The 14,981-nt window shown below is 49.2% G+C and overlaps 3 protein-coding genes across 3 annotated transcripts; all 3 read right to left on the reverse strand.

Moving 5' to 3' along the window:
- Positions 1-1,057: 1,057 nt before the first annotated feature.
- Positions 1,058-1,288, reverse strand: UCRPA7_7728 (hypothetical protein; the record flags this gene model as incomplete). The annotated part of the gene is made up of 1 exon (XM_007920253.1): positions 1,058-1,288. The coding sequence occupies one exon, from the start codon at positions 1,286-1,288 to the stop codon at positions 1,058-1,060; it is 231 nt and encodes a 76-aa protein (XP_007918444.1).
- Positions 1,289-2,329: 1,041 nt separating this feature from the next.
- UCRPA7_7729 (putative epidermal retinal dehydrogenase 2 protein) lies at positions 2,330-3,310 on the reverse strand (the record flags this gene model as incomplete). Its single annotated transcript, XM_007920252.1, has 4 exons — positions 2,330-2,470; positions 2,684-3,066; positions 3,123-3,178; positions 3,285-3,310. 4 exons carry the CDS (start codon positions 3,308-3,310, stop codon positions 2,330-2,332), a joined length of 606 nt encoding a protein of 201 aa, XP_007918443.1.
- An 8,785-nt stretch (positions 3,311-12,095) lies between these two features.
- UCRPA7_7730 (putative mei5 protein) lies at positions 12,096-13,611 on the reverse strand (the record flags this gene model as incomplete). Its single annotated transcript, XM_007920251.1, has 2 exons — positions 12,096-13,053; positions 13,106-13,611. The coding sequence occupies 2 exons, from the start codon at positions 13,609-13,611 to the stop codon at positions 12,096-12,098; spliced, it is 1,464 nt and encodes a 487-aa protein (XP_007918442.1).
- Positions 13,612-14,981: the final 1,370 nt, after the last annotated feature.

A 14,981-nucleotide genomic window follows, 5' to 3' on the forward strand; every position in this document is an offset into this window, starting at 1 on the left:
ACAGTACTATATAAAGAAATTTATGATCCTTATTGCTATCTCGAAGACTCTGTTTATTACTACGGCATCACCGACCTCTGTCAAGATAGTGATTCCTCGTTGAAGAGGTTATGATCCCCTTGCCGAACTAGCAATTATTACCCTAGCGGAGGGGGATGAGAAGCTGCCCAGCTTATAGCGATCATTCCGGCACCTAATCTTTAATGCAGGAGAAGCAGAGGAGAAAATGGCAAGGTTGAGAGTAGGACTCCTACGCCAATGGCTTGCAGGATTTCCACGCCAAGGCTTGCCCCTTTTTAAATAACGCATACGCCTCCATCAGTGTATGCTGACACTACCTACAACTGATCTATCTTAAATAATTTGGAATCCATGTGTGAAAGAAATGCAGTTTGTGCTGGCATTTCAGTGACCCATTTCCCGTCTTCTGTTCAAAGAGCCCCTGATCTAGCGGCCCGAAGCGATGCGGCTGAGCTGGAGACAAAGAACGCCCACGTCGCGCCATGAGCAAAACTCCATCAAGGCGAAAGATCCTGAAGAAATAAGGAGGAAATGAGATGGAATAGCTTGAGCACCGTTTCCATCCTGGGTACTGTCAGATCGTTTTCTATAAAGGTCAAGGAAGTCAAAAATATAAAATGTTTCAATGCTCTGCAATCACTAGCAAAACGGATCATCAAAAGAGGGACATGGACGCATCATATGCAGTGATTGCTGCTTGAATTGAGCTTTAAAACTTCCAGCTAAGCTATGGCTAGAGAATCTCACGATATGCAAGCCAGCCTTTCACAATCACGTAGTCACGTACGGTCAGATCTTGTCAGGGAGAACAGATTGAGCCCCTAACACCGGCCCCCAAGCCTACAAACTCTCCGTGACGGTCTGCAAGACGCCGGGTTCCTCCTAGCCAGAACGTTTACAAAAGCAACTCCCTGAACTCCCTTCACATCATTGAATGAACTCCCCCTCTCTCTCAAAAACTCCCCAAAGTTTGCCGATCCTCCCGGGCATCGTGCCCCATTGCAAAGCCGAAAGCTCTTGAAGTTGGTTGGAGGGCTTAGACAAGCTCTGTGTGTCCGCCCTCGACCAGGATGCGAAACAAGTTCTTGTTGTCTCTCTTTCTCTTCAGAACAATGGTTCTGTGCTTGTCACCTCTGCGCTCGTTACGAGGGCTTCGGAGGTTCTTCTTCGGCAGAGCACTCTCATCCTCGATATGGATGTCGTTCACATTGGCCTCCATGTTGAGGTCTTTCTTGCCGTAGCACGGCGCCGTGGATGACTTTGTCATCTTGTTGGTGATGTTGAAGCTTCGAGCTTCCTTGTGCAAAGGTGTTGCGGTGGTGATGGTAGCTTTCGAAGGGGAACGGTTGTTTCTTGCGCTCACAGTGCACCGGTGGTGACCACGTTGTCCAAGCTTGCGGTGAAGTAGCTTTAATTGACGTCAGAACTTGTGAGAAGATGTGAATAGGTTTGTATTGCTTGATAGGAGCTTGGGTAGTGCTGTTGCACAGCGATTGTGGTGGTTGGTAGAGGTAAGGTGAGGTTTGGAGCTTTGTGCTTGGGTGTCGAATGATAAGGGGGCAAAAGAGGTGCCTCATATACTCATGGGATTAGAGTAAACATGTCACTTGATCACAAATTGAAAATCTGGGCAAGGCGTATTTCTGAACAACGTCCTTGTTAAATCACAGTGTCGTCGTTGTTCAAGTCAAGAGCGTTGTTGCGTGCACAGTGGGCGGGCCAGCCTGTGACCAACAGCGAACAATCACTTACGACGACAACACTCTTCAACAATGAAACATGCACCTTTGTTTTGTGCCAACAGTCTGCAAGAGTCACTCCCTTGTTATCGTTGCCTAGAGCAGGAGTCCTCCCAGCTCGAGGGGGTGCACAAGAGGACACTACTCGAGCAGTGTGAGGGCCCAGTCCTCCCAAACAAGGAACAAACTACACACTTTCTCTTTGATCATCACCTGAACTCACATGTTCTATTTGTGTAGGTGTGTACAGGTGTTCAGGAATTGCCAAGCTTCATGGACCCTATCGGCGAGTATGCAAAGGCTCTCGAGACCAAAGACGTAGACACAATGCTTTCGAGAAAATAGGCTAGAAGATCACTAGGAACCCCTACAAGAGTGGATTTTTATTTTACAGCCACTTATTGGTTTTTCCAATACTGGCTGTGACGCCTTTTGATGTAGCCAACATGTCTCTTACAGCCTTTAGATATATAGCGGATATTGACCGACAGAGACAATTGTACACATCCATACGCACATTATGCATACAAGTCAATAAACTGGAAGATCTCCAGGACTGTTTCTACCGGTCACTTTGCCTCCGGAACTAATACAGTGCTTTCCTCAGTGTCAGACTTCTCCCTATCAGCATAGAACTTGTCCAAGTCTGTGACAACTTGTCTGCCGCGGAAATTCGGCATGATATTCGCGCCTTTAGACCTCAATCGGACCTGATACCAGTGTGGCATAGCTGCCAGAGCAGAGAGTGTTGAACCAAACTTAGGCACAATTACCTGTCCACTCTTCCCCGTGAGCACTTGTCTGACGATTGCCTCGGCGACAGTCTCTGGCTCCAAAGTCGGGACTAGAAACGGGCTGTCGTTATGATATCCCGTGAAAAGTGCTGTCTTGGTATATCCCTGATTAATCACTACGGTCCGTACTTTTGGAGCATTGTACCGCGTCTTCAGTTCAGCAGTCAGGCCCTCATGAAAAGCATACGCGGCCGCCTTGGATGCAGCGTAGTCGACCATGTCTGGCACCGTTACCCAGGCGGCAAACGAAGCGACTGTTACGACCATGCCATGGTTGTGAGCGATCATGTCCGGCAAGAACTCCCTCACGGTCCAGAACTGCGCAAACGTGTTTACATCGAATGTAAAGCGGATATTTCGCTCGCTCGCTACAAGAAGATTCTTACCCCGAGCCACGCCGGCGTTGTTGATGAGAATACTTGGATGTCCGACTTTGAGGCGCACCTCTTTCGCTACGGCAGCGATCTCAGCTGGCGAGGTTATGTCGCATTCGAAGTAGTGGACTTCTGGAGCTTTTGATCCCGTTAGCCAAGTGACGTAGGAGTAATAACCAATAGCTTAGACTCACGAGCTTCGAAACTCAATGGCTGGATGTCAAGGACGACAACCTTGATACCCTGCTCACTAAGGAACTTCACGACATGCCCCCCAATTCCACCAGATCCACCAGTGATAAGTACAATCTCTTTCTTCCAGTCGAAGCTGTCGTCAGTCCAATTGTTCAACACACCCCGTGAGTAGTAGTTGTTGAGCCATCGAAGAAGGCCTAGATAAAAAAGGACTTTGACTCGAGAAAAGGCAAGGGGGTGTAATATTGAGAGATGTTGGCCCTTCTTAGAGAACTGCGCGGCGAGGATCAACGGAAGCACGAATAGAGGATTTAAAGCCGTCCTCCCCAGGACTTTGAGAACCGTGTCGGCTTTGAAGCCTTCGCGAGGTAGCCAGCCGTTGTGCATAGGCATATCAGCCAAAGTGTATCACAATCTTTTCACGGCAAACAGGTTTTCAAATCTAAGAAACTCTACTCGTACGTGTGAATGCTATCGAAGTAGATGGAGATAGGAATGTGGAGGGAAGCGAAGGACACTTTGTCTCCACGCGAAGAAACCATCTCTCGCGCCTAAAGAGGCCTGCCCCTCCTTACTTCTTGACGCCCCAAGTCTTTTCATGTGCGCCAGCCGAGGCTTCATATGCGGAGTAGTAGTGAACCCAGCACACTGGTGGCTTTGATGAGGTACTCTAACGTCAGTGCCGAGCCAGGGGCGTTCAAGTGTGGGGAGGAGCGTTGCATTGTTACCAATCTGGGCAAGTAAATCGTGGAGTCGGCCACTAGTCCAGGTTATGCGGGGTGAGACCTATGCATATTGAATTAGTAGTTACGATAAAGTTCTGACGCTAGCTATCATTACTAACTACTATGTAGGCATGCATGGGCTCTCTTTCGGCCAACAGTAGGGCTACTCCTGACTGCACGATACTAGTGCGGATGTTCGCTAACATATGTACGCCATACTGCTTTGGGCGAATTCGCTTGGCAATATAGAAGAAGAGTAGCATAACTCTTCGATACAGAATTCTTATAGGACGTTCGTAGGAGGTCGATCAAAAGATGGATACAGCAGAAAGCTACAGACTTGATCAGAGAGCATGGCGTACGATAGTCAATTATACGAACAAATTCTGACCAAAGTAATTGATCTGATGTTCCAGGACGCAAAAGAAAAGCAACTCAGGCGAATGAGCAGAAGACCGCAGCGAGACCACTGGTATCCGAGGAGCATTGGGCTGGGAATGGCATGCTCGTACTCACAAATCAAAACCACCACGATGAGGCACGGTCCTGCGAAGAGCGATGCACATGTTTTTCAACCGCTGTCTCAACCTCATCGGACGCATACGTACACAAAGGTTCTAACGTATCACTTTTCCGCGAGGTAATTGAAGAGACCCATGACTTAGACGGTTCATCTAACATATCGACTCTCAAAATATGCGAAATTTCAGCCCCTATCTTACCAAATTGTCTCATTTCCCCCTTATCCTCTGATCATTTATTGATTACCATGGTTCAATACAATGTTAAACGAGCCATGCTATCCAATATGGCCATTCTCGGCCTTTTGAGCCATGTATCCGACGGAAAGAAGAGCATACTGTCTTTCCCAACCTTGTCAATCCCTTGGCCGACTTCGATTCCACCTACTTTTCAGCCAACTAATTTCCAGGAAGCCGTACCTCATGATCCGCTTATAAATACGGTGCCCAGCCTTATGATGCGGAACACTCTGATATGTTTCGAAGGAAAGTACGACAGAGACGTCCTGAACAATGATCTTTTTGGTGGATTGTATGTGGGATACAATGATGCGAAGGTTCGCGGTGTCATGGTATGGGGGCGTTGGAGTTCCGACTCGTGGGAAGTCACAGAAGGATTCGTCAGGAGATGGGGATTCTTGCTAGAAGGGTGCGACGACTTAGTCGTAGCTACTAATCGGTGGACGACTAGTCGTGGGGAGGATGCATTGATTGTTTGAACTTTAGTCGAAGAAGCAATGAAGCAGAGCTTCAGCCGTAATCACACAACTCCAATATACTCTGACAACCAGACACTATGTATACTAACCCATTCTTTCATATTTTTCCCACTCATTGTATTTGATATTGGCTTTTGTGAAACAGAGCAAGGACTTGAGTAATGATTATTCTCAAATCCGCTCTAGAACAAGAGCAACATGATGCAATGAATTTAATTAGTGATTCGAATCAAGGCTTCTATGTCATGTAGGATTTGTCGAAGAAGAACATCATTAATAACATGTCTCGTGCTTACGGAGCGGGAGAAGAGCAGATTCCATTCCAATGGCGTGTAGTAAAAACAACCCCTATCCAGCAGCGCCTATTCAGCAGCGGAAACTTCATAGATGCTGAGTTCTGTCGCAGCATCCGATAGGGACGACCGACTAAGCTGAACAGTATCGGGACCGGTCGTTATAGGCTGATTGCTCAAGGCACAATAAATAGCCGCGATTGGGAACATGGCAATCATGACACGCTCTTCACTCGAAAGATGATCCTGCAAATTTGGGAAAAGTTGGAGGCCCTCCATCGCCGGCTGGAGTGAAGACTGTGTTGTACTCGGTTTCTCCACTTGCTGGCTGGGTTGCGGTGTTACTCCATGCTGGCTAACGCTATCAGCTCCGGGCGATTCGTCTAGTAAAGCCTTGATACCAAAGATTGTCTCCAGCTGGATGAGATAGATCAATATAGCCTGATATGTCAACAATGTGAGGGCCCGAGACACCGTGCTGAATTTGAGAGAAGGTGCCGAAAGATTATTGAAGACCACGTGTTGAATGCCAGTTATCGGTGGATATAGCGACGCGGAGGTCTCATCCTCACGATCCCAGGCCGAGCGCCACTGATTCAAGTTTTCGATCGTTTTCCTAAGTTGCCGATGAAGGCTAGTGTTCGCCGGGGACGCCTGTGTCGAACCCTTCAAATATTGTAAAATGCCAGGGATATCGGCTAGGATATCGAGAAGCTTATCACGCCATGTTTTGTTGACTTTAGAGAAAGGCAATGTCTTCCACTGCTCCTCTCCTAAAAATGTGTGTCGAGAGGTCACTAGGGACTGGCATATCTGATGATAATATTAGCTAAGCTCTATGTGGAGATCCATGTGTCGCATCGGGTAGACTTACGAGTTGAGGTCTCATAGACCTAAATGTTGAGAGCAATGGTTCTTCCTGAAACGCCTCGGGCCCACAGTATTGGAGGATTTTCGCCATTCCTAGATGATGTGCCATTCGTCTATCCTTATCAATAGCAAACTAATCAAGTTACCAGTGTCAGAGAAACACAGTATTCTATATGATGAAAGGTTCTTGATAGGGAGCTTGTGTCTTGATCGAGAATCTAGACCAAGATGTAGGATGCATTGCTAACTTACCGAATACATTGCCATCAGCATCACCGGCATCGCAATACGAGCCACTTGGCTGTTCTCCAGTTGGTCGCATTGGTCAAGTTGCGACTGTACCTGGCTTATACATTGACCATATAGCTGTTGTCCTCGTACCCGTACGTTTATCAAACCGTTGGCCATGCCTATATGACCATATATAAGAGCTAGGACTCCACTTTTCCCTGCTGTATCGAAGTCGTGTAAGGACTCAATGAATGGCTTCCACAAGCCTCCCCATTTATACGACGAGTAGAAATAAGAAATAGCAAGGTTATCCTGGAATGCGACCAAGCTTAGTTCACGACTGGGGGTTTCCGTAATTTGCACGACCTTTTGTGCCCGTGTATTGATGGTAGAGCTTTTGTTGGTACGCTTGCGGCGTTTTTTGTCATCATAGGTATTATCAGAAGTGTTGGCTTCTGATTGGGCTCGAACGAGGCGCTGGCTTCCCGTGGAGTCGGTGATCACCACTAGGGACTGTATTTGGAGGCCGAGATCGTACCCACGGCAACAATAGCCGGATTTGATACATCTGAAACAATAAGGCTGGTTTCTATCTGCTCATTAGGCAAAGAGCGTCAGCGCTCATCAACGGAGAAGGCCATAATGACACTGAAAAAAGCTGATATCAGCTTACGAACCACATTTGATGCGTCTTTTCCGGCAAGTGTGACAATATCCACTTGTCGACGGCCGGGCCATTCCTACATACAGCAATGCAGATTCAAGTAGTTGAGCATACAGTTCAGGCGAAGTCTATCATGGGAATGGCATTCGTCGATGAAATGTCGAGCGGCTTGGGCAGCAGAGTAGTGGGGCAGTGGATGCGATTCTTGAGGGGAAGCCCACTTGTTACTTTTAAACACTCGGAGACTTATACATTAATCGAGGTCAAGTTTACGCGTTAGTTTCGTCGTCATTATTGCTTTTGCTTGCCGCTGAATCTCGAAGAGAAAGGAATGAACGCCTATCGACTGCTGATTGGTTGGTTCTGACCGGAATTGAGAAGTGTCAGCCCGACAGGGATCATGGAACTGGTGAAAAATGTGACAGGTTCCCTATATGTGCCAGGACGAGCATGTCATGCCGTGATCTGATTGGATATCCAGTCTCTCAGTATCGCGCCTTGACAGGATGCTCCTGTAATTGCACCATATTTCTCTCTTCCGGCAACAATTTTGGCTTACAATCAGCTTTCTCCCTTGGGCCTTTTCACCAAAAATTCCGTACGGGCGACTCCGCAATTTGTGGCCTGGGAAGCGGGGGACTACTTTCTGAGCTGAAGACCAGGATCGCTAGGACTAATGAACCATGGATGGTTGTGAGGGGCGTGGGCGTGTTTGGGCTAAAGCTGCGCTCCCTGCCGTTCTCGATGGTGAAGCTCTCACGATCCATGCTAACTTGAGCCAGATCATGGGGACATTCTTAGATCGTTCGCCAATTGCAAACATCCAGACTCCGGACTTGTGGGAAGTTACGAATGGTTGATCGAAAAGTGAGGATCTTTGCTAGAAGTTGTGACAACTTGATCGCGGCTACCAATCATTGGGTGTTGAAATAAGATATTCGGCCATCCAACTTACGTAGCTACGCAGCGTTCCAAGAAACATGATATATTAAATTATACATATCCGATCAATCTTACCACAGCTATATGGATGAGAGTCTTAAAAGATATTGTTCATGAGTTATGAATGGATGATGTGGCCCGAAGCAGTCTAGTGTCCAAGAATTCAGCCGCACCAATATATCGATTACTCTGCAGCCTCCAAACCTCGTCCAGACCACGCATTCAACATCCACCTCATGATAACTTCAATTTTCTTGGCCTATCAATATGAATGTCTTCCGGCATAGGTCTCCACATCGACCTCTCGCTGGGGACGGTTCTGAAATGCGAGTGGTTACGCTACAGCCAGGCTCGTCCTCTGAGCCTATCACCTGCACCACGGAACATGTTCCGCTCGGTTCATCATGTGGTTACGAAGCGCTATCGTACGCATGGGGTGATGTACACAATACTATTTCTATTACACTTGACGGCCATGTTTACCCTGTCACCACCAATCTGATGTCCGCCTTGCAGAACCTCCGCTGGAAGACAAAACCTCGTCGATTGTGGATCGATAGTTTATGCATTAATCAGACAGATATACAGGAGCGCAACTCGCTCGTGCCCCGGATGCGAGAGATCTACGCTGCCGCGGATAGTGTCGTTATCTGGCTGGGTGATTATGCGCCGCATAGCGTCAACGATTTCCACGACTGTTTCAAGGTCGCCGTCGCTCGGTCCAACCTTTTCAAGGATCCCAAGGGCCCTTATGCTAAGCACGATGAGGCTGTTATAGATTCCAACACACATGGTATGGACATTCTCTTGGATTTGCTGCACCGTGCATGGTTTGGGCGGATGTGGGTCGTGCAAGAAATCGCAGTTCGGCCACGGGCAGACCGCTTTGAAAAGGTCGTGTTCGCGGTAGGTAGCCTAAGAATACCGTATGAAGGTCTAGCAAGAGGGGTCGTGGGATTAGTATATATCCCAACGTCTTTGAAAGTCACGGAGCCCGGAAAGATGGCGAATCCGAATTTATTACATCGAATCGAACAGGCATGGTATTATCGTAACATGGTTTTGGCAAATCTAGATGAAGCTGAAGCGCGGGAGTTTCACCCAGCGGAACAGCTTGCTTTCCACTTGTCACGATGTGCAGATTTTCAATCGACTGACCCACGAGACAAGTTTTATGCACTCGTTGGATTACTGGTTGGGAAGGATGGGTGGCAAATGCCCACAGAACTTGCAGCAGACTACACAAAGCCTGTTCAGGAGGTGCAACGTACTTACGCCGCATGGATGCTCGAGGAGTCAGGCAGTGTCGACGTTTTAGCCTTATCGTCATTCTCTGGTGCTCGCACTCCTTCGTGGGTACCGGACTTTGAGCAGAAATGTGGCAACTTCTACACTAACGCGGATGAAATGAATGGGAATCCTATCAAGCTACTATCCAATGGCATGAAGCTGCAGATAGATGCGTTACGAGTCGGAAAGATCACGGCGGTTGGTCCTCGATGCGAGGTGGACGCTATATTGAAACAGAATGGGCGATCGGACTATTTCAAGCAGGCCGTCGCTTTGGTCTTACAGTCCTGCAAGGATTACTTAGTTGGTTGTGAGGAGTTCATCGCTCAGCATGTCAGATCACCGCCGAGTAGCCAGACCATGACAGTGAGAGAGCGGCTCATTGAGTACCTGTGCCGCTGTATTGACGTGATGCCAAATCGTAGGCGAATGAAATCGCCGAAACAGTTTTACAATCCACTTATCACCGGGGAGGCTATGACGGATGATCTAGAGTTTGGTCGGTGGTCCTTTGCAAGGCACTTGGTGGAGATGTTCGATGGCCTACCTCTCTTCGCTATGGATAACGGCGATTTTGATTTCTTCTGTAGTAAGTCTACTAGTCCTCAGAAGGACGATGTTGTATTTATTCTCCGTGGCTCAACCAAGCACTTCGTTCTCAGAGAAGCCAGTAACGACGAATGGGGTTTGGTTGGTGTGGCTAATACAACTCCAGACTTTGCCAGTCCTTACTTCAGCGAGGCGGATGATAACAAGGATGTCAACTTGCTACGTTTATCGTCTGAGCTGTGGGAAGCGAATGCACAGGAAATTATACGAGTGATTATTAGATGAATGATCGCTAGGTAGTAGTTAGATTAGATTTGAAAGGTTTTCAGCTGTTCTCGAAAGATGAGAAAAAGAAACCCTCGGAACTACCCTCATAAATCATCGAAGCTCGTTTCTACAATACCACACTTCAAGCACCTAGCTTAGTGATGTATTCCCAGAAGATCTGGCTAAGCCGAAATGGAGAACCCTTCTTGCCAGCAGTCGTTCCTGGAGGCCCCATGACCGTTCGTTGACAGGTCCTCAAAGAACTTCGTGAGTGAAATGTTTTACGGGGAAGTGAATGCGATCAGACATGGGCGATTTCTACTGCTACAGGAGTACAGGATCCGGGTCCGCGCCCCTGAAATAAACTCCCAGAACCATGTGTGGCAGCCGTGGCGAAGAGGTTGAGATCGGAATGGCAGTAAATTTCATGCATGGACATTCATCTCACAATTCTTCTCGAATGCGTCATTCTGAGTGATACGTAACGGGTCAATCCATAGATTGCGATTGCCCAAAATTTGAGTAACGAGAATCGCATCTCAAAATGTGGAGGCGGACTGTTCTGCGAGGACATGCGAAGGTAGTCCCTGAGAGCTGGAACACTCCGCCAGAATATTATTGCAAAGCTTGATTACCAGGTTCTCTCCCCAGCAATGGCTCAGTATCAAGTATAGGGCAACTTCTGGAAGTTGATGATAGAAGCGTAGCCTGATGTCTGGCATCTTGACATGTGACAGGGAGTCGAGATTTCAAAAAGTTTGCCCCTTTATTATCCCCAAGGCACTTGTTGGATCTACATTGAGAAGTCGCAGTGTATGCGTTGACGCACGGGAGATGGTGAGAAATAGCCGGACGGCTTCGACACCGCTTCGACACTTGCAATGCAGCGAGCATCTCCTCTTAAGTGCTTAAGTGCGATACTACCATGCAGCTGGTTCCATATAGGCAGCAAGCAGTTGTCCGTCTCTGGCGAGCCCGCGTCTATAACTCCGAGGGATCAAGGGGCATAAAGCCGAAGGGAATCATGCTATTTAGAAGAAAAGCTTCAATATTTTTCCTGTCCCAATCTTCTTTCCCTCCTAGCGACCCCTTCTCTACCCAGCATTCTTTTACCCTGTACTCCTTCTATTTCCTTTCTCTTCACTACCCCTAGTGCGGGACCTGTCGTCTGACATGGACTTGCTACTCCCAATAGCTGTAAGCACCCTCTATATGCGGTTGAGAGAACTTACTGACCCGAACAGCGAGCTGTGATTCTCGAGCCCCATTCCGCACCCCGCCTGAATATTTCGTGGTCTGCGCAAGAGGCCAAAACGAAGATGGCCAAATGGGGTAACTTCGTGAAAGAATACCTCAAGCGTAACCGGATGACTGTGGTACGTCATTGAAGTCCTTGATGCGGAAGAGAGTCTGACACCAAACAGCAAGCTCTGGTTCTGGAGCTGAGCGCTGGTATTCTTGTGACAAAAGATCTCCCCTGATCAGCAAGGCTTAGGCGGCCCACTCGGGCGTTTGCTAGTGTTAACGTACGGCCTCGGACTTCGGATGCATCAAACTCTATCCGCTAGCTAAAGTCTGGGAGTCCGAAAGCTGTGAGATGAGAGTGTAAGGAGCGACTGGGGCCCTTCACTGGGATACGACAGGCGAGACTTCACGTTTGAAAATGGGAAGGCAAGAAGGTTCCGTCTGACTGTATTGATGGCAGCTAACTCTTCTAACGGGCACGCACAGGACTTAGCAACACTTCGCGCGTCGACCTCCGAATAAGTCGCCCCGCGTCGCGCGTACGTGATCATCCGAGCCATATTTGTCGGCAGTAGACGACCGCTACAATTCTCCGCCACGACGAAAGATCCTCGATCTTACTGATGCTCTCTGCCGACTCAGAACTGCCTGCAATCTTACTCGGCGGAGCCATTTGGGGACAAAAAAGACTTCGAGGTCTTGTCACTACCCTCACCTTGCCCGGAGTTTTGTCTAGATTTTTGCCTCGCTTCACGACGGGCGCCTGTGTGGGCCCGTTTGAGGCTTGACATTTCACTTTTGGCCACCTTGACCGGCATCTCTCCCAGAGCGAAGCCCTTCGCGATTACCTGTCCTTCCCCTCTTCTCACGAAGAACCAAGGCCAGACGGGCGCCGCGATGCTGTCGGTGTTTCCTCTCGTCTCACGAGGAACAGCATTGTCTGGGTGGCGGTTCGAGTCGGCTTTAGAGCCTCCCGATCCCTGATCACCGCCGTTGTCACGATTCAGTCTTATGTCTTCAAGACGTGGCCTTTCTAAGAGCTCGAAGTTCTCAGGCTCATCGTCATCTAGACTCCACTCGACCCTGTCCTCTAGGTGCTGGATCTCGGACCAGGCCTTGCAATACCGCCCACATATGTCTATCAGCGTCCGTCGGAAGGCGTCCTGCTTGCTATCTGCGATTAGCGGCTGCACGGCGGAGATGACCTGCTGGAGGACGTTCTTCAAGCGCTCTCGGCTCCTGTCCTGCTGTTCCTCGGTGGAGAGAGCAGCGAGCAGTACCGAGCGTAGAAACGCCTCTCTCGGAGGATCTTCGCTGGCGACGTCGCTGAGGAGGTCGTCCAACTCGCCTCCTTCCTCCCGGACGTAGAGCGGCTGGAACACCTGCTCTGCCAGGTGATGGCCTAGAACTGCCAGGACGGCGGCGATCCGCACCTGCTTAGCTTGCGGTGAATTCGATGATGGCAGAGGAATTTTGTGACGGGACACCGCGTCGTGTTTTCGGAGCGCTTCCCATGCGGCGGTGTTCCTACATATCTGGTCTGACAAGTCGTCGCTGAAGTAGTTCTTCACCAGCACGCATGTCTCGATGAAGAGGGCATGTAAGTTCGCGGTACTATCGGCGATGCCGATTAGCTTCGCAGAGAAGATGCGGGGTTAGAACTGACGCTTTTTCTGTCTCCGTCTTGCCCACCTTCATCGGAACCCGCCAGCTGTCTATCTTCTGTAGCTTGTCAGCCGCCTCTCTCGCCTGTGCTTCGGCAATCTTCTTGTACTCCTGAAGTTGCTCTCCCAACTTCGAAGCCTTCGCCTCCTGCCGCCTACTCTCAGCCTCATACTTCTTCGTGTTTTGTATGGTCTTTTGCAACTCCAAATCTGTTTCAGCAAGTCTGCTTTCGCTGTCCTGTAGTTTGGCTTCGAGATCTCCCTTGTTTCTCAATTCTGTCCTTGCGTCGTCGAGCTGCCGGCCAAGTTTGACGATCTGTGTTATGTTTGCCTTCTCTGTGCTTTCGAGCCTGCTGTTCTCCTTAGTGAGCTCGACATTCTGACTCACAATGTCAGCGATGAAGTGGTAGGAGGCATCATCGTTGAGCTTTCGAACCGCCTTGAAAAAGCCATTCAGACAAGTCTTCAGCTCTGGGTCGCTGAGCTCAGACATGACTTGTGTCGACATGTTACAAGCAACAGCGTCAGTGACGTGACATCTGGATCTCTGCGTAATCCCAAGCCTCTTTTTACGTAGGCTTGCCTTATATGCCCGTGAGATCGCGCATGTAGACTCTAGTTGATCTGTGGTTCTTCGCGAGGCTACCAATGCGCAAGAGGAGCAGCACACCACAAGTGCGCAGTGGGGCTGCTACCGATCCTCTATTAGCCCGGTGACATGAGATGCAGTCGTTATCTGCAACATTTCGCCGTTTATTCGCCATGCATCTTAGCGACAGGGTCAAATGATTCCACGTTGCATCCTTGCAGTGGCATGCGGGCAAGACCATACCAATTGAAGAAGTTTGTGGCAAGACTGAAGCATCAAGAAGGCGAATGGTGTCATGAAAGTGCGTCCATCAAGTTGGCGTTTCTTTCGATTCGGAAGTCTCAGCACCTCAAAACCTGTCCCATGGCAGGATGGGAGCCGTCTGCTGTGGAACCCGGCGGCGGCTCTCTGCACCCTCTCGAGCCGGAAGGGAAGCCGTTATCGTTACTCCGTCCTCTCAAGGCATTACTTGCGCCTAACATGGGCCCTTGTTGGAATGAGAAGAACCCACTAGGATTATGTAGCTTAAATGATCGTGGATTCTACTCTGTATATATTTCTGGGCTCTGAGGAAAGGAGTACAGATCCTATATTCCCATAGGCATCGGCAGACGTCTGCCGACACGTTGCCATCCACGACGAATGAGTCGGTTGGCATTCTTCATTGCATCCGGGAAACAGCGGCAATCTGTAGACGATGCGTCTGTGGCTTGACCCCGCGGTCAAGAACGCGTGAGATTGGTTCAGACGGCATGCGGGCTTGACATGTTGGGCCGAGATGGCCAGCCTGGTCATGCAAAGTCGAAGGTCTTATCTCCCAGCGAGTCGAAGTAGATCTCATTCCAAAAGACTCGTATCTGCTTGAGTCCACGATCGTACCGTCCAGGAATCCATCGAACAATGCCCGCATTGTGGACGCCGCAGATGGAACTTAGGTTCTACCAAGCTGTAGCAACCCTGCAAAGAGCAGCAAAGGACAGGAGTAATGAGCTGGTCTATCGAGATCAACATGTCGTAGGCGATCAGCCTAGCGCACACTCGCTCAAGTTCAAACACGAACTTCAGATCGCAGATCACATTGCGTATCTCGCGCACTCCCAGGAAAGCGTGGAGGCTATCTCGGCTGCCTGTGTTGAAGAACATGACGAAGGCCTGGTGCTTCGACTCGCCAGCAACCACAGCCCGAGTGAATTCACTATCGCTGGGATCAGAGCCATTCTGGGCAGCATCAGCATAGGAGCTGCTCAAGGTATGTCAGCCAAAGCGACAGAATATAACTATAGGTCTGA

Source organism: Phaeoacremonium minimum, assembly GCF_000392275.1.
Source record: "Phaeoacremonium minimum UCRPA7 unplaced genomic scaffold PA7_03_scaffold_545, whole genome shotgun sequence".
Classification (NCBI taxonomy): Eukaryota; Fungi; Ascomycota; class Sordariomycetes; order Togniniales; family Togniniaceae; genus Phaeoacremonium; species Phaeoacremonium minimum.